Below are 22900 nucleotides of genomic sequence, written 5' to 3' on the forward strand. Positions count from 1 at the left end.
AAATGCCACACAAGCGCAGACAAAAAAATCTCATCCATGTTCATCTTCATCCAAACATCTACTAGTATATCATGTGGAACAACGACGACAATTATTACCATGTACTAACAACAGGCTCCCCTGTCTCCGACGACATTCGCGGAATTATAGAGCGAGGACGATCGATACCATGAGATCATCGTCGTCCCTCGAATCGATAGGAAGAGGAGGGGACGCGTTTCCCGCCCCGAATTTTTCCGGGAGCACTGATGGAGGCTCGCGATCCTCTCTCGAGCGGAATCTCGAGACAGACACCGAATTCGTTTCATCCGGCATTCGACCGCGATACGGGATCTGCTGACGACCCGCTCAAAACCGTCTCTATTTGATCGCTCGAGACAGGATCGCCGTGCTCGTGACCCGGGACCGGGATCAGAAGTCACAGACAGACAAACATGATTGTTTTCCTCTCTCCTTCAAACAACCACATTCCAGTGGTCTTATGTGATACGCTGTCCTGCCTATTCGTCCCATAAAAGGAAAAGGAAGAACACGGGTTGAGACGGGCTGAGAAACGAGTCCGGAGGGGCCAAGAGTGCCGCCCCCGCAGACATTGACCTTTGACCCATTCCGCAGAGCGCAGGGTAGGCCATAGCGTGGAAGACGATGACTCGATTCCTATCCGCATGTTAGACTCGTCGAGCCTATTCTTAGATTGTTGCTTTATTTCTCGGGAAAGAGTCTTTGTTAGTTGCTACAGACGACGCTTGTTGAAGTGTTTTTCACACCTCCCTCCCTTGCTATGCTGCCGCCCGTTTCCTTCCTCTGAACCTAGCTTTCGAATGGACACCTAGTACCAATTGCGAAGAAAAGCGCCCCAATCATTGCTGCCCCGTTCGCTCCCACTAGTTTTCTGCTGAGCGAGCCTGTTCAAAAACAGTCCGCGATGTGGTATTTGTTTCTCACGGAACTTAAAGCAATCCCTAGTACGATCGAATGGACTCGGTGGTCTTCTTGTTCAGAGAGTCGACCGTTCCTCTTCCAAACCGTTACGCAAAAGTCTAGTCGGGGAAGGCTGGGCTGGAAAGCGAGCAGCCGACTTCCCTGCTAGCCGCATGTTCGCATGAGTCATAAGTTTGCTCACTCCAAGTATTACAAATGGGTTGACACGACGAGAGGCAGGACCAGCGCGCGTTGTTCAACTACGTAAGAGAAGAAGCAATGGATAGTTAGCTATAACGTCAATAAATCATCTTCATCATCATGATGCCAGCTGGTGTGCGTCGTACGTTTCAAAAATGGCCTGATTGTGGAAATTGAAAGTCAAGCCAAGTCGGTCAAATGATGGCGACTGCAGACAGCGTGCTACTCCGACGAGAGAAACGAGAGGGAACGTACTCATCGAGTGTTGAAAGCAAAGCTAAAATCCTTCCTCCTGACTAACATTCCGTACATGCGGACGCTGAGCGCAAATCGAACCCCATGAGTGGTACCTGAACCGACGACGATGGCCCGTGTCGAGAATTTTCTCGCCCAACCGTACCTGTTTATTCATACAGAGAGATTGGAGTAGCCATTTGTTCCTCCTATCGAGTACAGAATTTCGTTCATCCTAGCAAGCGCGTATTCATTTCATTGGCAACAGGGACGGATTTGCGCTCCTCGTGCGCGGTGGCGAAAATTTTGAAAGTTCTGCACAGAAGGTCGCTATGAGTGGCCTGTCTGCCTGCGAATCCGAGTTCGAAGCGAAACGAAGAGTTACTTGACCTGAATTGACCGTTCATCGGTCGGGGAGGCGAAAGATCCACATCAGTATGAATTCGCTCACGCAGCCCCGAGTCGTATGACGCACTCGGAACTGTAGTGGAGGATGCCATGAACAAAAGCAGTGAAAACCTCGACAAATATTTATTTTCTATTCCAACTCGATCCAATCACTGGTCCCACACACACTGAATGAATAAACCGTAGAGCGGAGAGAAATACGAACCATCAAAACCTGTGTACATGCTGAAAGAGGCATGCCGTTTCAAACTTCAATAGGCATTATGACCCAACGGGTGTCCGAGCCTCGGCTGCAGCCCACGAAGAGTGCGAGGGAAAGATGGATGCATGCTTCGGATATATCTACATATGTCTTTGTTTCTTACACGATGACCTGAGGAATAAGGTGTTCGAGGGTTGGATCCGACTCGCGACTCGGTCTCACTCTCGCATTCGCGATCTCGTCGACGATAACAACCTCCAGCATGGGTGGTACAGCGAGTCGACGAGCGCAATTGACCCTTTTCGCGAATCAGATGAGCCGAAAAAGGGCGAGGAGAAATATTGACAGATGAATGACTTCGAATTATTCCTGGGAATTTCCCGCCCGATTGGCTTTCCGTTCGCGGTAGGTCTGAACGGAAGTTGTGCGGGACCGATTCCCTGAAAACACCGTACCGTCTGGAACAACGATAAGCATTTCTCTTTCGGTTCTGCGATGCCTTTCACGGACCGGATCCTACCTGAGAAAGAGCTGAGAAGCTTCAGCGGGAGAATTCAAGCGTTCATCCCGTTACACCTACGGAGTCCGTAGATCACGAGTAGTGTTGCATCCTGAGCTCGCGAATCACAGACACACACAGCCATCGAAAAGAGACACAATTGGCGTGCGAATGTACAAAACTTCTGTACAAAAAAAAAAGAAAGATCACAATAACGAAACAGAATGAGCTCTATCCTGACCCAGTACTATCAGATCGATTAATCAGAGTATCGAGATTCAAAAATGATGTACCGAATGCAATTACTTCATGTGAGAAGACGCAAAACAGTACCTTGAAGCCAGAGGAATCAGTCATACTGACTAGCCATCGGTCAATGTGGCAGCAAGCGACTTCAAGCCCTTTCAAGTGAAGTACAATTTTTATGAGAGACCCTCTGTAGACCAACGTCCTAAACGGAACCACCAGACTCACACATGAGAATATCCGTAACATCCGGAGAGCTCAGACTCTTCATATTACGCTGTTTGACCGCAGATCTATTTCACGATCCATGGAATTCTCTGTCAAAGCTCACAGCTATCCCGAATCTTGGCTATTTTCATAAACGAAATTCCCTCCCCCTATCGCCGGAAAAACCTAATTATTTTTCCCCGCCTGATGTGCCCGGGCTGACTAGAGTGGTTCCGGGAGACTCGTGGTCGAGGGGCTTCTGAGCGCGAGATCGAGATCAAGCCCACGTGGTCGCCGCTTGGAAGCACATCGTGCATCTCGCGGCATTGGGTGCTTTACAGAATTCGGCCACGAATCTCGCTTTTCTCTGCCCGCCTCCGAGGTACCCGAGTCCGATGATGAGTCTACCAATCTAGAGCTCGCATCGTTCCGAGACCGTCAGTCCGACCAGTCGAAATTCTCTGATTGAACAAACCGGTGGTATTTTTTGACTTCTTCGACCTGTATCGTTTGGTGCTTCCAACTTCGGAGAGAATGTGTGCTCCCGAATTCGAGACAACATATACATTGTATCACGTTCCGCAGAGGATCAAGTACAGAAACCCATGTCGCTGGCTACACCTTGTTACACCGACTGGTAGGAAGGCAAAGAAAGAGAACAAGGAACTACATCAGTTGCAAAGTACAAATGAAGGCTTGCCACATCTTCCGCTGAGAGCAAAGATTCATCCCAGTGGAACTTGGCTTTAAGAACACTTTGATTAGTATCACGAGTCGAGAATTTAATGGCAGATCGGCACTTTTACCGAGAGGGTCATTCGTGGGAACTATTTTACTGGGTGCTCTGGGAGGCTTTCCCCCCGGGAATTTTCCCTATGGCCGGGGTCTCTCTCCTAGGTATCGGAGAGGGACCTCCACGGCGGACGTGCTCTGCCGCCGCGAACCGATCTTTGTCCCCGATACATGTTGTTGAAAATGAATGGCAGCCACTTCATCAGAAGAAAATGAATCCATAAGCGGTATACCTGACGTGTCACGTAGAAGTCTTTCCTATTTGCTTCGCTCTCCGTAACGCATGATGATGACCTCCCCGACGAGACGATCGTCAAGGTATTGAAATCCCTCTTCTCAACCCTCTCAAGTACCTTTGCCCTAGATGAGCATGATTCGAACTCTCGCATTTAGCCGTCACAGTAGATGCCACGACGTACCTCATTTGTTCGCTTAGGCGACTCCGCTTTCAGCCAAACGCAAACTAGTGGGCGCCCCTTTGCCACTCGCAGCAGCAGCAGCAGAAGCAGCAACGTCAACAGCTGCGGTCGTCGACGAGATCATCGCCTGCCGCAATTGAGATTGTTCAGGTGCTTGATTGTTATCGCTGACTGTCGAACTGCTGGCCGGTGCATGATTATTCCCTTACGAAAATATTCATGATGATTACGATGATGACGATTATGATGAAGACGACGATCAGATCAATTGAGATGATGTTGTCTTCGAAACTCTCAAGTTTTGTTTAGTGCACCTCTCAGCCGTTGCGTGGGGACCCATTGTTGACGATGAGTTGATAGCGTTCAAGGTTGTGTATATAGAAGATATCAATGCCTAGTCTCCGCCCGTTCCTCGTCGGATGGTGGGGAACATTTGTTCGATTTTAGCGGATCGTGCATTGATGGCCTCCGGGAACGAGAGGTTCCATGGCGAGCCGAACGGGAGACGGGGTAGTGTGAAGCTCTATCCGGCTAACACCTCGATGTAAATAACTCTACATACATGTAGTGAAATGTGAATGCAAGTATGAAAAGGGAAATTTCGCAAGTCCACAAAAAAAGTTTAAAATGTACAAATGCAGCTGATGATCGGTCTCCGGCCCGCGGTGGCGTTCAATGAACTCATGAGATTAGAGGCTCTTTAGATAAAGGTTCGTGGCCTTCCACGCTAGTCGCTTTCCGAGTCTCCGTCGCGTCGTCAATCGATCGATCGATCGATCGACGCTAAGAGACTCACTAATATTCAGCTCTTGTTTTTCTGGTTCTTTTGCATAACACGCAGCAGGAACGAGAGTGTCCTCGTTCTCCCTGACGAGGAGATGGCCCCGACTAACCTCAAACAGAGTCCAACGTTGTCCAGAGCCACGCGGCAACCGATCACCAACCTCAAAAACCCGCTAAACCTCTTGATGAAAACGACTATTAACTTCGTATGAAAACGAGTAAAAAACCGACAAGACTTGTATGACTTAACTTCAAATGTCCGTTGAATTCGTCAGGCGTCCGGCACCGCTTTCTACGGTTAGACTTGTTTAGATTTGCAGATGATGATGATAATGATGATGACGACGATGACGAAAAGCGCTCGTCGTCTGAAAGAGATCCGCCTAAGTTGGTATTTCGTAAAATCTAGTCAGTTGTTTACGTCAGACCCGAACGCTCGTTCGCCAGGCGGCCCGTCCGCCCGTCCGCTGTCCTCAAAGCAAGCATAGTTAGGAGCAGATTCTCTCGAAGTCTCACGCTAGTGACAGGTCCTCGATCAGATATGTGAAACGTCATTCCCCGAACGAGAACGACAAGAACAACAACCACGATAAGGATGACAACGAGCAACGGAACACACACGATAGAAATCAGCAACAGTATACACACAGCTCCCTAAATACAAGGCCCGACATGTAACAGAGCCACAATCTGGATAATCTGTTCAAAGAATGTATTCCAACAACACCTCTCAAATCTTACTGAACATAATGTACAAGGTATAAGACGGAGAATGACTCTCCGCTGAGGAGCTCCTCGAGACAATGTTGAAAGCGGTTGGTACGGTACGCAGTTATGAACTATACGAGACATGGAATGTTGTAACAACTGTGTAATCTTTGTAATTAAGGTTGACCAGCTGACCAAATGAAGGATCGCTGACGACGATAATAATAATAATAAATATAGTTACGATTATGAGTTTCGGAAAAAAAACAAGTTGCAACGAGCCTAGTGCAAAAATGAGTGAATCGTCGAGGGCCGTGGATAGAGAAGAAGGCTTCCGGGAAAGCCGCTAGTTTACCATGTTAGAGAAAAGGCATCATGTCAGTAGTTGAACCACCATCTCCCCTCATCGAGCATAATATTAATTATAATCAAGTCTACCAAGAGAAATATCATCATCGAAAAACAACAAGCATATGAAACGAATGTTCTCACATGCATCATTCCATCGAAACTCATGATGCCATGCTCACATCAATCTACACCAGCGAAGAGTGCCAGGGAAGTCGCGTCTACCTTCGTAGCGCGATCGTGAGCGTGATCATGTAGACGCATTTGCGAACATACTCACATCAAACATACAAACATGCATCCACGAAAAAGCTTGAAAAGAAAAAACAAATAAGCGCTTGTTTGGCTATGACTTCAAGTGTTGCTCGTGCGACAAGTCTCACGGGTGATTATCATAGGACCGACCGACAGACCGACCGACCGACTGACTGACCCGAACGAGCTACCACTCCCAACCCCAAGGATTCTCTCTACATTGACTCGTCCCATCTATCGGAATATGACAATGTTGCTGGACAAGCATCATGAATCGCTCGTTTCGACGACGCATCGTCGGAGTCGCTCCGACACGAAGTACACAGACAGATGCCCTTGCCCGGAAGTTGAATTCCATTCAGGAAGACGCTCCCCCGATGCTCTCTGGAATCGAGTCGAATCATGCTGCTTGTTCGGTGATGATGATCATTCACCATTTGGAAGGCATTGCTTACTTACGAATGCCAATCGACCGAATGGAGGATTTCGAGGATACGAGATTATGAAATACATCGCTGATTGATACCCCATGAAACATATGATGACGATGATGATGACCATGATTATGAGGTGTCGCATGATGATGACGATGATGAGAATGAGAAGGCGACCCGATGACACCGATGACAATTAATATTAATACCGAGGATGATGAGATATTTTATTCTTTTGGTCAGATCATATCCAAAAGACAGTTTCAGTGTGCTTCAAATAAATCTACTTTTCCAGCATCGCAAAAGCCAACGAAAAGGACTCTTCATTCATCCTGTACAGTCGTTGCGTATTCTGCTCATTAAGGGAATCGATGTGCTCAAAGCTCAGTCATCATTAGAGACACACCGTTCTCTGTATCGGAGGGAACTCGGGGGAAACCGCCTTTGAGCCTGTTCTTGGCGTTCATCGATGATCATGAATTTGATGATCATGTTTCACGATGCCGTGGAGTCGTCTTGGCGTTGGACTATATCGTTGAAGTCGATAACTTGCTTCACGCCTTGCTCGTCTTCTAAAAGCAATTGCTGTCCGGGTTCGAGCCGAACGACCGACTGAGACCCATCCGGATGCGTCAGCTCATAGAACACGCTACCGCCAGTGGCAGGAGGAGCCGCGACACTCTCAACACCAACGACCTGTTCGGATCCTGCGAGAAGCGATGTCATTTACCGCTTTTCCCCCGATCGATTTCTTGTTCGGATACTCTTGATCTGGCGTGAGAAAGGGACGCCGAGAATGCACATACCTTGCGTCTGTTCCGGGAAGTTCTGCTGTTTCGAATCGGGGCTCATGGGAGCAGTGCGGCGCATCCTTGAGCCGCCTTCGACCAGCGGTGGCGACTGTAATAACAATGAATTTGAGGGAACGAACTCGGAAGAACTCTCAGAGCGGAACGAGGGGAATTCTCTGCAAAGCAATTTTTTCCTGCTATTCCTCTTGCAGCTCAGTCAGTCGAATGCTCCCACCTGTTCCCTATTAGGCGGTCTACCCTCCACGGGTACTGCTTCGGCAGCCTGCTCCATGGACATGTGATGGGTTTGGGTCAGATGTTTCAGCACTTTCATCCTCGAGACGAATCCCTTATCGCACTGCGGACAGCTGAATCTGAAGTCTCTCGTGTGCTTCATGGTCACGTGACCCTGCGGATCAACCAACGTATCATTAGGGCATGCGGGAAGATTGTACTGAAACATTTCAAGGGAAACCGTTAATCCAGGCCGGAGCCACGAACGGCGCGTACCTTCAACGAGGAAAAATGGGAGAAACTCCGAGGACAAAACGAACACTTGTGCGGCTTCTCATCCAAATGCCTCCGGAGATGCAGAGCTAAATAGTGTTGTCTCGCGAAGATCTTCAAGCAGTAGGGACAGGGATACTGCTCGTCTTCAAAACCCTGATGGAGACAGACTTGATGCGCGACGAGCTGACTTTCGCATTCGTAGGTCTGAGCACATTGGTTGCACACGTATGTCCCTGAGGCGCTCTTGTGAAGTCCCGGTCTCGACGTGGAGGCCGATTCCAAGGCAGACTTCGTGGGGCGGTGGTTCAAGGCCATGTGTCGCGCTAAACCGCGGTACGTTCGATTCGCTGAAGAAGACACGGACATCGAATCGGATCCATCGACCGTAATGAGAGAATAGCCACGAGACAAGATGCATGAATACATATCGGAGCAACTTACGGGTGTCGCATACGCCACAGTGGTATGTATTCACTTTGACGGCATGAATTCCTGAGTGAACGGTGAGCTTCTCTTCAGTCTCGAACATCTTGCTGCACTGCGTACATGGGAATCCCGCTCCTTCGGCGTGCAAGGCTTTATGCAGTTCCGCAGATTGATCGCCTCCCACCAGGGATATCGCTCGGTAGCAGATCAAGCAGACGTACCTGTGCGCGACGGAAGAGCAACATGATCGTCTCTGGGGGAGTCACGTTCTTGCGAGAACGTCGTCTAGCGAGGCAACTCACCAGCAAGGATCGTCTTTGTGCATGGCTCGCACGTGCTCCACTAACTGAGCTGTATTCTCGGCCCCGAAAGCACACGCGGGACACCACAGCGTCCATTCCTTGGAAATGTGCTCTTTGGTGCGGTGGACCTGGAGCGTTTTCTTGCTCCAAGTTTTGAAGCCGCATTGACTACAAACGCATTGGTACTCGTTTCTGATGGACTCCCGCTCGGCGGCAGTCAGCGCTTTCCCGTGAATCTTGTAGAGGTGTAGATTGAGGCTTCTGGAAAATTCGAGATCCCATTGTACACCGTTCAATCATCATCGAATGACTGCCCTTGACGAATCCGCGACTTCGTACTCTGGCGCTCACTTCTCAGAGATGAAATGCTCGGGAGCACCCGTGCAGTAAGCGCATTTCCACTGAGTCTTGGTGCCATGAGCTTCTCTCTGGTGGCGATTTCGCTGAGAAACGGAGGCGAAAGGAAGCGAACAGTCCGGACACTTCTTCGGGTTCAACAGGCGGCACTCGGCTAGGTGCTGTCTGAAGAGTCGCGCGTCCAGGATCCTACGGGAACATTCCGGGCACTGCTGTGGCTCGACGCTGCCACCCGTGGACGCATCCACGGGAAGGTTTTCGTCAGAGTCCGACGACAGTTCCTCAGACGAAGTTCCTGCTTCCTGTGATGACGCTTGAATTAGTACGGACATGCTGTCTCCTGGGAGAAATTTCGATTGGGGAGAATTGAGTTCAGAGAAGACCGAGGCCGCTCTACGCGACATCGGTCTAGAACAGAGACGAAGAGCCTACAGTATCTGTTCCGCTGCATAGATGTGTTGTCCCAAGATTCTGCTCCGACGAGCGAATATTTTCCTTGTCCAGCCGCAGCTTCTTGCACTCGATTTGGCGCTCAAGCAAGCCTCTCTCATAGAGTGATCTCGTGTAGTGGAATTCGAACTTCGAGACTTCCTCCGACGTCATTCTCGCCAGCTTCGTGGGGACAATTGTGCGTTCTCGGAACGCTTCGAATTCCTACAACATTTATACGAACAGATTATTAGGGAGACCAGAGGAGGAGAGGGAGCAGAAGTGGACTGATGCCGATGTACGTCTCTAGAAGATGATGAGCCCTAATCGAAGATCATCCTAGCGAACTACAATGTTCGAGCCGTTTGAGAACCGCGAGGTTCTACTGGTTTGAAACGAATTCCCTCTTGTATCCGAACGGAACGCCTCCTGTAGCCTCCTCGCCGACGCCGCCTCCGATGAGAGAAAACACAGGCTCATGGGAGACTCGGGAGTCATGTAGTTTATTCCATATATACAATTGTGTACATCGTCATGCGTCATCAGTGAAACTACTGCATCCCACTATGAGGTTCTTGAATTTCGTCCTGTAGGCCATAGTCCATCATGTTCATCATAGCATTAACGTCTTGTGGCCGATCGAACTGGCCCGATTGGGAAACGGCTTCGTGATCCTGTCGCTCCCGGGCAGCTCTCGCGCCATAACCATTCGTCGCTGCGTCTCCATCTCGCCGCTCGTGGCTCGTGGAATCGACTCCGCCATCATCTGGCAGCTGATCTCCGACCGTAGAGTCGACATCTGCAGAGCTCGTTGGTTCCTCTAGCTGAGAATGTCGCATCGGGGCTGCGGCCACAGCCTCTGAGCTGCTGCCGATCTCCCCGGGAACCTCTTGATCCATCATCAATTGGTTCATCGCCGAGGGAACTTCACGTTCGTTGCCCGGTTCTCTGTAGGGTTCCGGCACTTCCATGGAATCGTCCGAGTCGTCCCGTGGTGGCGCTAATTCTTCGACGGGTTGCTCCACGGGTCGCGGAGAATGCTCCTCGTCGTCGAGAATCTCTATCGGTTCCTCCATCGGAGCTTCGGGCATGAGAATCTGCCGAGGATTCTCTCGTTCTGGCGGTAACGCTTCGATTACGGGCTCTGCTATGGGTTGCAATTGCTGCGGTGGTAATTGTGGTTCTGATGGCTTAGGTTGGACACGTCTGAGGGACGAAAGTCCAGAGGGACCCGCATGGATCGCTTCGAGAGCTCTCTCGACAGCATCGATTTCGCGGGAAGGCGGCGTCGGCGCTCGGGCTACAGGCTCGTCCTAGAATCAGAAATCTAATCAGAAACAACGAGAGTTCGAAAACTTCTGGTCGGTGCGAGAAGGAAGCTTGCTTGGCCATCAAATTAAGGTTTAGCATATTCGCCACACTTGATAGAGATCATGAATTTCAGGAATTCCACCGGAGTGCACCGATTGGCTCCATTTTCGGCGAGGAGGACTCACCTGCTCAAATAAGGCCTCCATGGTGATCTTTTTCAAATCATCATCGCCCGTCTGGTGCTCAGTTTTTCTTATTTCCAAACGGCTTCCCGCTTGAGGTTTGGCTAACTTGAGAAGCATTTGCTGGGCTTGGTCGGTTACGGCGGTGATGAAGCTGTCCACCGCTGCGGCGGGAATCGAAATCTCCACCAAGTTTGGGCGACTCGGCTCCTGGGAAGATCGAGATCAAGCGTTATTCCGAGTGATCCGGTAGCAATTACGACAGTGTCCGCTTCCGACGATATCGGGAAATCCAATGGATTCTCCCCCTTTCAGATCTCACTCGATTCTCTCTCGGATCGTTTTGCTCGGAAAAACGTTCCACGAGAGAGACTCGAGAAGTCGGCTTTCGTGGGTCGTGTTTTACCTGCGTGATGGTCGCCTTCATGGGTTGACTGCCGTCTCTCGGCCGGTGGGTGAGCGTTACAGTTGAAACCTTTTCCTGAGGGGCTCTGTTGGATAAGTGTTGCTGCATGTGCACTGAGATTTCCTTGATCGATGAGAAGAACTGGCCGCATTCCCCGCATCTGTGTTTTTCGGTCCCATTGCTCGTCGTCGCCCCCGAATTGGGAATCACGAAAGCTCTTTTCCTACTTGATTCGAGCGGCGCGTCAGATGGCCTTTTCGACACGCTTTCCAGTGTCCGTGCTACATGAACTACTTTGGTCAACGCTGAGGATGAAGAGAAGGTCATTTGAGTTTCAATCTTTGAATCGGGGGAAAAACCAAGATCTTCCCCGCTCCTTCCGGTCGTCGATGAGGCAAACGAACCGCCGGAATTTTCCGTACGGATATGTTGCTCGCTCATCACGCATGCGCACGGCGACTTCACTCTTGCAGTCACACGCACGCCTGGACTCACACACAAACGCCCACGGACGGGAACGTCGTCTCGTAAACATTCGCCAAGGAGGTCCTCGCTCCCAAGGACCGCGGAGCTTCGCACCTTTTCCCCCCAATTCCGAACTTGAATCATATACTCACGGTCTACAACAATTGTGTTTGCTTTAGGTGGTGGGTTCGTGGGTAGATCCCATGTCCCGATGTACAATTCAATATTTTCCCCTGGAATATATATTCTGTTAGTTTCGAGGCCGGACGTTTTTCTAGCCGAGCCTCTTTCCAAGGCTCGGTGTGCCAAGCTAAGCTGACCGAGGCACGCATAAGCAAACACCGCACACCCTAGCCAGACTCGACTAGTTCATTGACTTCTTTCACGAACCGTCAGCGTGAGTGGCATGGTTCTAGTTAGAGCGGCGGAATTTCGTCACACTGCCCGCTTCCCGCAGAGTCCCCATCCGATTCATAGAATACTACTGCGCTCAGCAATCACATCGATGGAGAATGGATAGGACCGCTCGCAAGTCCAAAGAACGTGACCGCAAGACAGCAACAAAAACATAAACAGCAACACGATTCGAGTAGAAATCTCTCACCGGGAGCAATGCCCTGGGGGAACGCCAAGGATGTTACGAACGGTGAGTGGTCGGCGTCTATGCAAACCCTGACCACCATGGTGTCCTCTCTCGGCGATCCTTTCGACCAGTCGAGACACAAAATCAACTGAGTCCTCGATTACATTCACATCCTTCGCATTCCGTCAGATGAAGCCAAACAACGCCGCCGTAGAAACACGACGCACCAAGAGACCTGAATATCGGTCTTGTACGGTTGTACGCTGGTACGCCTTACTTATCGTGCGAGCGTCCGTCAAATTGACGGACGGTACAATCGCAAGAGTGTCAATTATGTGGGGAACCCTCACAAGAGGTACGGGGGGTAAAATTGAACAGAAGCGAGATCTGTTGATGGGAGAAGGGAGGCGATGATAACGATGATCTTTGTTTATAGTCTCTACGCGATCGGGCGGCCTCTTCAGTTGTTTCCAACTTCGCGGTTGCCCGGTCCCTTAGACCACGCTTGACAGACGGTGAATCGAACTTCGGTCACGAAGAATCGAGCTTTGATGGAGCCGGATCGCTGATTTCCCCAATGGATCGATATCGACTCGCCCTACGGAGATCGTGAAAAACACCATTCCCTCGATCCTTCCGAGTACATCGAAGTCTACCGTTCTCCCCCTGGAAACTGCCATTCGCTCTGCCTTAACCCTGTCCGAGGATCAGATATGGCCGGCGGCGAAAATTCCAAAACGCGTTCGAGGACGACGCTCCACGTCCGCGACCAGGCTTTGCTCCGTGCCTCAGTTTTCTGAGCAAAGTCGTTCATTTGGTAGAGCGGCGATAGCTACGACCTCTTCGGCCGTGCGCTCCGTGAACTAACGCCGCGGTTTGACGAATGTCGAGTCGGCGTGTTCCCACCGGGACGCATGACTTCCGACTAGCTGATCAGCTGATCGAGTACATTGGGATTCGATGCTGCAATGGATACGACGTTCTGCATGGGGTCAGAAATTCGCAGAAATGCGGGGAATCCAACGAAGCTCCCGGCGCTCGGCGTTGGAGTTCTCAGAGTTTTCAGGGCTCGCATTCATCGTGTTTCGATATGACAGATGAAGCGAACGACTCTATCCTTAGCAGGCGGGAGATCTCTTGAAGTCGGGATGAGAACATCCGTCGCCCCGGTCGTGCAGCGATCAGAGACATCGATAAACGAACCATTGAGGGGTGAGCGAGGCTCGACGTCCCCCGTGTAAACAAAGGCGACGATTTGATATGATGTCATACAACATCGTTAGACGGAGAGCTCTCATCCGGAGCTGGTATTGCGATCGAACATCACGAGTCAGTTTCTTTGATTTGAGTCCGGTCATTCGACTCGGGAGCGCTGTAATCCCATAGATTCTCATTGCTGACTGTGAAACCGTTCACCCGGTCAGATCCGAAATCTTGATTCTTGCCAACTTTGACATGACAATTCAGATCAGTTTGAGGAGTTCTTTCTGAGTTGAAAGACCCACAAGTTCCGTGAACTGGCGCTTAGAATCGGGGTCGCACACTTGACGGCCGATTTGCCCTCGAATTTCAGGAAGCCCTAAATGGTGGCCAGTGCTCACAGACTGGTTGCAATCGTGGGATCGACCGCTCCGATCCTCGACCCAGCCTTCTACATCCCTTTCTACAGGCATCTGGGTCGGACGGGGACCCGTAAAAACGGAGAGACTGCCGTCCTTCGGGACCTTGAGTTTCGTGCACTGTATGCACCCCAGACCGTGAGTGAGTCAATAAATCCATTGAGTTTATATTTTCCAAGAAAACGTCGCGAGAGCTTATGGTGAAGCTTTCGAGGTTCCGTTCCTGCGAAGAGTGACATTGGTGCTTGCTCGTGAGGGTACGGTGGATATCCCGCACCGCCGAACCGCGTCGCGTCGTTTGAACCTTCCCTGAAACGACCGCGACGTCGGCCCGCTGTCCGATATGCGGGGCTCTCATTGAGGATTCTTTGAGTGACTCCGGCGCCGAATGATTAATACCGATATTGGTACGAATGATTGATGGAAATTTTTACGAACCGCTCTCCAGATGACATCGAACGCAACATTGGACTCCCTCTGATCGACGAACCCTCGCGGATTTCGAGGGGCTTCCGATCCAGAGCCAACAGAGAGGGGATTTGGATGAGGGGCCTTCCCGGCGCGATATAAAAGCCTGGAACGTGAACTCAGGATCATTCGTTCGGTCTCCAGTCGGCACTGGAAGCACACATCCTCCCAAGCCGTGAGTACTCTTCCTTTGAATCTTACTCGAACATCTCCCGTGATTCTTGCTGGGATTGTCATTCTGTGATCTCGGTCTGAAACTCGGAATGTCGCATTCGGAAGACGACAACGAGGAAAACGACTCCTCTTCGATTCCACGCAAGTTTCAATCGACCCCCAATCGTTTTGAGTCTTGTGAGGATGGGGGAACGTCCATTTCACGAAGAGTAGCCTTGTTTCCCCCCATAGGAACTCGATCTGGAAAGTGGATCCTCTCCCGATCACACCTCGTGACAGTGAACGATAGCGCATTTTTCTCTCCCTGCAGGAATAATGAAGACAATTGCATTCCTGAGTCTGTGGGGAGCTGCGTCGGCGATAATCTATCAATCGCCGATCATCGTCATCAACCAGCGCCTGAATTATGACCGCGGAAACATACCATCAGAAGTGGTGCGACCATCGAGGATTCCAGAGTTCCTTAGAGTACATGCCGACCGCGTTCGCAATGCGCAGATTTATGAGAATATGGATGTCCGGAGGAACGGGCTGCTGGAAAGCGCCAGCCAACCAGTCTCCCAGCCAAACTTCCTCAGCAACTTATTCGGCGGATCGAACCAACACCCATCGAACAGCGCAAAATAGAACAACTACTGCTGGTTGTAGATTATATTGACCTTAATAAATACTAACCTGAAACCGATCCGTCGAAGTATGAATTTTTTCGAGATCGATGATATTCGGTCTTTCGACGAGGCAAATTCTTCTCTAGGTTCGGGCATAGACAGATCCTGCAGGCTTGGCAACGGGCCTCATTGCACGGTCAGCTGAGCCCTGTCGAAGTAAGAATACTGAAAGCTACCCCCAATAGAGGGCTCACGGACTCAGCTGCGGAATCTCTTTAGGTAGATCAACCTTCGCAGAAGATTTCGGTTCCGATAGGGCGCCCCATTGAATCATCGCGTAAGCAATCTGCCGAACTCCAGAAGCGCAAAATCTTCGGCCCTCCCCAGATGACGCATTGTATGAGGGAACCAGACAGCTCCTTGACGAAAAATCATCCGAGAAATGCTTCCCTCTCGGCTGCGCGGCTCCCACTCGCCCGGCCAGTCGGTTGTATCAACGTAATAGTGATCTGCGTCATGTCTTCCGTATGATCCCGAAGCCATCTCCTCGACACACGAAGATCCACTCATCTACGAAAGGAGTACAGCGGAGGCTTTGTCTCTTCAAGCTCGATCCAATGCTATTCTGGATCGAGGCCTTCCCACGCCACGCGTTGAAACCTGCTAAATGTAATCTAATTTGCTAAATGGGGCAGATGAGCACGGTGCGGTCCACAGGCATGCCATCGATTGAAAATTCCAGTCGCAGACATAAGCCGTACATATTCTCCATATCGTAGTGTACATATTGTCGTTCCCAGTCGAACTCCTTGCGTGAGCCCTTACTGCGCCAGTTGCCCTCAGCCGATGAATGATGGGGCAGCGATTGTCTAGGGATGTGGACGTGAGGATCATTAAACATCTGTAAGGCGGAAGAGTCGTTGTTTCGGGCAGCGATCTTCGATCGAGCAAACGCAAGGTACGTATGCTGCGGGAAGGCGGATTCTCTTATCGGCGACATTGTGGACCCAGCCCGCGAAGTATATGGAGCTGCGTCCGCGCCGTTTCGCGATTCTATCTTATAGGGGGCAGGGGGATATGAATGGACGCTCCTATGGAGGATGGTTCTGCATGGCTCAATGATATAATTATGGATAATGAATCATAAGCACACCCCCACTTCGATCATGTGCTATGATGATGATTGCCCGAGTGAGTGAATTCGGGCACTCAACGACCCCGGTGAATACCGTGATCCCCGGGCAGCAGGGTTCCGCCCGCGTGGCGGATCCGACTCCGCCTTGAAATAATCATGATTGCTGAAAAGACCGGACGCCCGGTAGCACTACCCTCGTTCATTACTCTACAGCTGAATTCCTATACTCGGCCGTATAATTCGGGAGACGGGATTTTCTGAATCAGAGAGACTTTCTGGATCCGGATGCTCCTTCTCTCAAGTCTGACCTCTTTCAACTCACAGGTCTGGTCGTATCCTCATTGATTGATTGATTATTATTCATTTATTCAGTCAGCCCATGACACAAAATTTTCTTGTATTCATTGATTTGCGGTCATGCAGCCCCTCTGGCATGACCTCGAGAGGGAGCGTTTTCGAGAACTCAAATCGCATTCAAGGAGCCGTGACCAACCCCGCTCGTGAACCCCCCTCCTCCATCACTGCCACCGAATCCTCCTCCATCGCAGCCTCCTCCGAAGCCTCCGAGCCCCCCGAATCCACCGCAATCCCTCGACGATCCGAGACCATAGCCTAGGAGAGCACCCGTAGCCAGACCGCCGCCGAAACCGCCGTAGCCCCCATTCCCGCCAAAGCCGTACGGGTAGCCATTGAAGCCGTATCCCCCGTAGGGATGATACCCGAAGCCTCGACCAAGAGGGGGCATCGCATCCGAGTAACCTCTGTTGGCCAGGAGCTTGGATAAGCAGATGCATAAGAGAAACATCGCGAGACTGCCGAATCCACCGTTGGGATACCGTCGTCGATCATAATGATCCTGACGATTGTTCCTCCCCTCCGCAACCGAAAGTGTCGTCAACTTGTACTCGACTTGGCAGGTGTTCTTCACAATGCACTTCTCTTCGTATGTGCAATGAACTTGGGCGTACTGGAACTTATAGCCCGGGGGCAAGAAGTCGCTCTGGCACGTCACGTAAGGTTTCCCCGAATCTGACCATCCGTGCACTTTACAATCGACGATATCGTCCCCAAGACATTTCTCGGAGCGACAAATTGAAGCTGCTCCATGGAAGTTGATACTCGTGATCTTCTCCGGATCCAGCAGGTCAGAGCGGCACTTCGTTTTCGAACCAAGGGCAGCTGCAGTCAATCCTGATGTATATTCTGCTCCTACAGCCCGGAGAGGCGCGTCTTGGGCCATCGTCAGGGAGATCGTTGCAAGAACTGGAAGAAGCTTGGCTAAGCCATCCATTCTTCCTGCCATCGCCCCTGGAGGCAGCTCGGGTCCTCAGAGGGAGTTTTCTGCTATTGCCAGTTGCCAGCATTCGTTATCGAATGGGGAAAAAGGTCTCCTTGGTTTCTGACTCCTGACTGGAGAAGTACAAGCAATGATAAAACCCAAGGAAGAGATGTGCTCCGCTCCGCTCAGGTTTTGAACGGAACTGCTCCCTAGCTCGCCCCGTGTATCATGGCTTATCTGTGCTGCTCTCTGCTCATTTGGTCGGAGCCGTCCCATTGGGAACCGGGTCAATTATCCCTCATGTTTTAATTGGATAATGACATTAATTCGACCAAGCTGTGAGGGGTTGCGCCATATTCGCGCCGACATAAAATCCACGCCATGTGTACCTCTGAGCAAGGAAAATCAGCGAGAATCTCACGTGGGGGATGGGGTGGGGGGGTCGAGCCGAGAGCAAGTCCCAATAATATCGTCAGGGGAACAGAATCTATATCTTGTATTAGCGGGAAGAATTCGATCGAGAGGGATCGTGGTGTGAGGAGGGTGAAGACAGCACGGCGATAGGTCTCACGTACCTTGATATATCTTCACCATCACGATAGGGTATGGGGCATACGAGAGCATCGAGGGGAATTGAAATCCATGCAGAAACCTTGGAGAGCTCATCCGAAAGATTTCAGCGGCATTATCATCATAGGTGAGGCTGAGCACATCTGATTGTGAGTCAATTTTTGGACGAACCGGGCTTCTGAGGAGACCCAGTGATGAATTGATGAATTTCACTGGGCGGAACCGTTTCATAACAATCTCATCTTCCGGAGCCGGCGAAATCTAGATAGGAATGAAGGCGACGGCGGCCGAGTCGCTCGTCATGTATGGACCTCCACTCTCGGCCCTCACGGCTCAGATGTCCCAGAATATGACCCCGGCGAAGAGGTGGGAGAAATTGAAGAACGCACGCTGAGGAATCTACGCAGGTTGTTCGACCCAGATTTCGGAGAGCTCATCCAGCTTTTAAGTCCGTTCCGGACTCAGTGACTTCTAGGAGTATTTCGCCGCGGAGAGGGGGGAGGGATCGCGGCATCCGAAAACTGCGAACACGGAATGCAAGCTCGCACATCAGCAGGGAGAGAATCTATATTCTCCCTCTTGGAAGGGATGGGGACTCTCTCGGCAATATTCCGTCGACCGAGAGGGACATTGCATCAGACATTGAGAAATTAGAGGTCCGCTCCGTGTTCAGCATCCTTAGAAGGTACCCAAACCACATGAGTCATTTCAGCATAGGTAGATGTTCATGACGGACGTCCCCCGACGATCCCTCTACACGGAGTGATACGGTGAGCTCTTTCGAGAAGTACCAAGAGGAAGGGCCCTATCTTGGTCGACGAAACCTCGGTCAAAGGATTCCGATACCGTTCCTCTTCAGGAAAACTCCCATGCTTCAGACGAATCGTCGCTGGCAACTCCCATCGGAAGCGACAGAAGATGACCTCGAAGCCCAAATCAAACTTTCGCGCCGCATCATCATGAGAACGCTTTATGATGATGCAGTGTCTAGGACGACGCGACGGTTGGCTGAAGAAGTAGTTTGGAGGAGGACGGACGGCGGCAGCAGCTGAAGTCAACAGTGGCTCAGCAGACGACTGCGGTGTCTTTTTCTCTCAGGCAACGAGACAGAAGCGACCTCTGGCCGCGAAAAACGAAACCGTAGCTACGTTGTTTAGCTTGGCGGCCGCTGATTGCTGACAGTTTACATCTGGTCGGTTCTTGCGGCGGTGCATCGCCCTGCAGTTCTACGCAGCTGATTGCTTGGAGGCATTTTTTCCAGGACCCACGGCTGTCTTTGGATCCGCGGAAAAAAATATCCACTGTTTGAGGATGACGTCTACGCCTCCTAACTCGATCTGTGAGGAGAACTTGACCGGTGAGCCAACAAGTCTTCTCCGTCGCAATTCAGTCTTTTGCCCCCGACGTTGAAATCGGCGAGCTCTTACTCGCGAATTCCGCCTTCATGTGTTCGGAACGCGAGTCCGCGTCCACGGGTTTCTATTCTGGTTATCCGGAGCCTACTCCCTGTACTCGATGCCAAAATCATCACACCACAGGTTGGCGAATCAGCTGATTTTTTTCAACTTCTGGTGGTTTCTGGCTCAGTAGCGAACGGGTTGTTAAGGCGCCAGCAGCGGCGGCGGCCGCGGCAACGAACTGCGTCTTAGAATAGACTCCTGCGGGTAGGATGATATGCAATCAAACGACTGAACTTGCGTCGGGCTTACCCCGTCGAAACAGCTGATGCTGACGTCACTGCTCGGAGCTCGTTCATACGAGGGAGTTAGGGACGCCCAGACTCGTTGCTCCCGCCTCGGCCTCCGATGCTTCGCTCTATGAGCACTTCGGCCCGACCCAAGCTTTCGTAGATCGGAAGTCGGCGTAGGATATTTCACGTGAATAATTCCGAGTACCGTTGTGCGTTTCCGAAAGTTTTCATCGATCCAACGACAGCACGTTCTGAGCAGATGGAGCCAGCCAAAATCACGCAACTGATCGATTCGAGTGAGTGACGCTTCTCATAACCGAATTGAGAGGTTCTCGTAACATTTGCAAAAACGATGGAAAGACGGATAATTTTCCCCCGAGCGCCTCTGATAGCGCTCGATATTTGTGTCTCTTTGGGATAAGCTGTAGAGCCCGAAAATATTCCGAAAAATCGACGAAGAAAGTACATAGCGTCAGAGCTGCGGAACGTTACTGCGCTGCGAGCTCTCGGCCAATTCGGCTTGTGTACGCTTGTGAATTATTTGAGCTACTCGGTTCATCTCAGAGGCTGGTTTCGAGAGAGGGTGGAGTTCGCTACTTGTTGATGGAAGTCTTAGATTCTTGGGGGTGTGGAGATTTCTTGAACGCTATTGTTCTCAAGGAGCGCCTCTGGAAAATAAATTGTCGACGCGTTTTCCAGTTTAAGTTATATTATTATGCGGTCATTGAAAAATATTCCCATTGGAGAAAGTTCGAAGCGATCGGGGCCGGAATTCTTCGAATATTTGAAAACCTATCGCGAGGCGCGAGAATCACCGATCGCAGTCCGGGGGATATCCCGGCCGTGAACTTTTTGTGCTACTTCCCGAGCGAGCCTCTCAAGTCCGCCGTCAAGGAGCGCTTCCCAGAAAATGGTGAAGGTCTCGCGCAAAGAAGAGTCAAGGGGCATAACGCTCGCCGGCCTTGTGACTCAAGCCGTCGAATGAGGCTGACAGTCCGATTTCCAAAGAGTTGTTGGTCTCGTGCGAATGAGGGCCCTAAATCGAGCGACTCTAGCACGCCTTCTCTAGGACATCTGTCATCGCGAGCGCGCACCTCAACGTACGTTCGATATTGTAGCGCTGCGACCTTGCCGGTTCGGCGGCGCCGGACCTTGCCACTGGTCAACGTTAGGTTAACGGAAGAACGAACGAGCGTCTGTGGCGATGTTCCAGCAAGAATTACTGGAATCATCATGTGGGTTCTCTAACGCCGTAGTAGACTGCCACTCGACTTCGTTTGACCAAGCACGAGAAGACCACAGAACAAGCGTAATAAGCGGGTGCCGAGCACGCGTTGAAGCTCGTGATCAAGATGTTCGGATCACCGATTTCTCTAAGCGACTCCTGGTGAAAGTGATCGTTCCGGAGCGGAAACATTCTGTTGCTTGCTTCCATTGAGCAGGGAAGTGCTCACGCGGTGGATTTGTGATCCGCCCGGTGGGCTCCGCTCGAAATCGGAAATCCTGTTAACCCATCACGGCTCTCATTCAGGTTTTCGGAACAGAGGGTTAACGACCTCGCGATCTGATGCAAGGTTCACAGTGGCCTGATCTGAGGTTCCAGACTGGAGATGAGCGGTCTGTGTTTCCAGATATACGCCGTTCAAGCTGAAACGACAAACAACGTGATAGCCGTCGCTTTGAGCTCGCCTGAGGGACAGGAACTTCATGAGGGAGCGATGCATGCGTTGTTCGACGAAAAAAAAGCACCAGTCAAGTTCATTACCGTCATCATTCTCTTCTCAAGGAGGCATACGACGTGCCGTCATCCCCTCTTCGAGAGCGGCGAAAGTCGCGCGTCGACTCTGCAAATGTGGAAAAAATTATCCCGTCAGCCTAGTGGGGCCGAAGATGCCTGTTGCGCAGCCTCCGAAAAAGCTCTGCAGGTGAATTTCTGATGACAATCAGCAATTTATTCAATTCGAGCTATATCACGGGGGTACGGAGCATACCCCTTACATACGGGTGGGGATTCGTTCCGACGCTAGCTGCTCTCGACGGGAAAATCTCCGTGTCGGGACTTGAGTTGTGCTCGAAGACGCGAAATTCATCCTCCGATGCATGCGGCGACCGCTCATGGGGGAGTGCTCGATGACACATCCACTAAATGGCGTCACCTCATCCGCTCCCAAACTGCTCTAAGCGGCGAGCATATGCGCCTGAAGCGTAGTTCGGATAAAGCCGTTCCAGCCTTGCTGTTGAGCTTCGAACATCGTTCGCATCGGAGTGCAGGTGTAAACTTGTTGTCGGAAAATAATAATTCGTCTCTGTCGACTCCCCAGCGGCGTACCGCCGCTGACCTGTTCCGGTGCGCAGTAGTGACGACGACCGGCGACGGGTGACGTCGCGTCGGTTGCCTCTCTCGGGGATGGCGTTCCTCGACATCGCGCTATTATTTGTTTGTCTATTTCTCGCTAATCGCGCGGCAAACGTTGTGATTCATTCGGGGTACTAGTAAGCGGCCCTGACGGCATCGAACTCTCACGGAGGAAGGCGTACTGCGCCTCTTCCATGGGCCCGGCGTCTTTCTGATGCGCACGTGAATACCAGCTGACCGAGTCCCTCTCTCATCTCGCTACTCCCGGGTTCAAGACAGGCAACGTTCCTGCTCCGCATTCACTGACAGAAGCCGTGTCTGATTCAGCTGTGCCAACGCTTTCTGGGCGGATTCGAGCTTGAATTCGAACTTGAGAATTGTGTACCCAATCGATGCTCAGTGTGGTCGCGTTATAAGCGACGAAGGACATTAGTGAGCTCAAGGCGGGTCGGAACCCACAACGTACGTGTACGATGGCGAGTGGAACCCAAACTTACCTCATCACGAAAGACGATATTATCAACGACGGTAAGGCTGGAGATACGTCTGCTGCTCCAAAGGGTAGCTTACATTCAGATTTAG

At 51.1% G+C, this 22900-nt stretch overlaps 3 protein-coding genes across 5 annotated transcripts in view; 1 reads left to right on the forward strand and 2 right to left on the reverse strand.

Annotated features, from left to right (window-relative positions):
• Positions 1 to 7152: 7152 nt before the first annotated feature.
• Positions 7153 to 12519, reverse strand: LOC100897801 (zinc finger protein 470-like). Its single transcript, XM_003748417.2, has 12 exons — positions 12441 to 12519; positions 11989 to 12069; positions 11372 to 11676; positions 10969 to 11175; positions 9476 to 9697; positions 9038 to 9345; positions 8687 to 8947; positions 8400 to 8605; positions 7959 to 8305; positions 7684 to 7857; positions 7464 to 7557; positions 7153 to 7364 (listed from the first exon to the last, which is right to left on the reverse strand). The coding sequence occupies exons 1-12, from the start codon at positions 12517 to 12519 to the stop codon at positions 7153 to 7155; spliced, it is 2496 nt and encodes an 831-aa protein (XP_003748465.2).
• A 4367-nt stretch (positions 12520 to 16886) lies between these two features.
• Positions 16887 to 17663, reverse strand: LOC108864922 (uncharacterized). Its single transcript, XM_018641393.1, has one exon. It carries the CDS (start codon positions 17661 to 17663, stop codon positions 16887 to 16889), a length of 777 nt encoding a protein of 258 aa, XP_018496909.1.
• Positions 17664 to 19429: 1766 nt separating this feature from the next.
• BNIP3 (BCL2 interacting protein 3) overlaps positions 19430 to 22900 on the forward strand; it is a 7684-nt gene continuing 4213 nt past the window's right edge. The window contains exons 1-2 of one of the 3 annotated variants that reach the window (XM_018641417.1): positions 19430 to 19629; positions 22646 to 22846. In XM_018641417.1, coding sequence (XP_018496933.1) covers positions 22792 to 22846 — 55 coding nt within the window. In that variant the 5' untranslated portion in view covers positions 19430 to 19629; positions 22646 to 22791. Of the gene's footprint in view, positions 19630 to 22611; positions 22847 to 22900 lie in introns of those variants that run through there. The other 2 variants (XM_003748324.2, XM_003748325.2) reach the window with 2 other exon arrangements.

Source organism: Galendromus occidentalis, unplaced genomic scaffold, assembly GCF_000255335.2.
Source record: "Galendromus occidentalis unplaced genomic scaffold, Mocc_1.1 scf7180000077530, whole genome shotgun sequence".
Lineage (NCBI taxonomy): Eukaryota > Metazoa > Arthropoda > Arachnida > Mesostigmata > Phytoseiidae > Galendromus > Galendromus occidentalis.

Coding starts and splice junctions, on each gene's coding strand:
- LOC100897801 (XM_003748417.2), bottom strand. CDS start 12,519: ATGGTGGTCAGGGTTTGCATAGACGCCGACCACTCACCGTTCGTAACA. Junction 9,698..10,968: donor TGGAGGCCTTATTTGAGCAG/GTGAGTCCTCCT, acceptor TAAATGTTGTAG/GAATTCGAAGCGTTCCGAGA. Junction 8,948..9,037: donor GAGCATTTCATCTCTGAGAA/GTGAGCGCCAGA, acceptor CGAATTTTCCAG/AAGCCTCAATCTACACCTCT.
- LOC108864922 (XM_018641393.1), bottom strand. CDS start 17,663: ATGGCCCAAGACGCGCCTCTCCGGGCTGTAGGAGCAGAATATACATCA.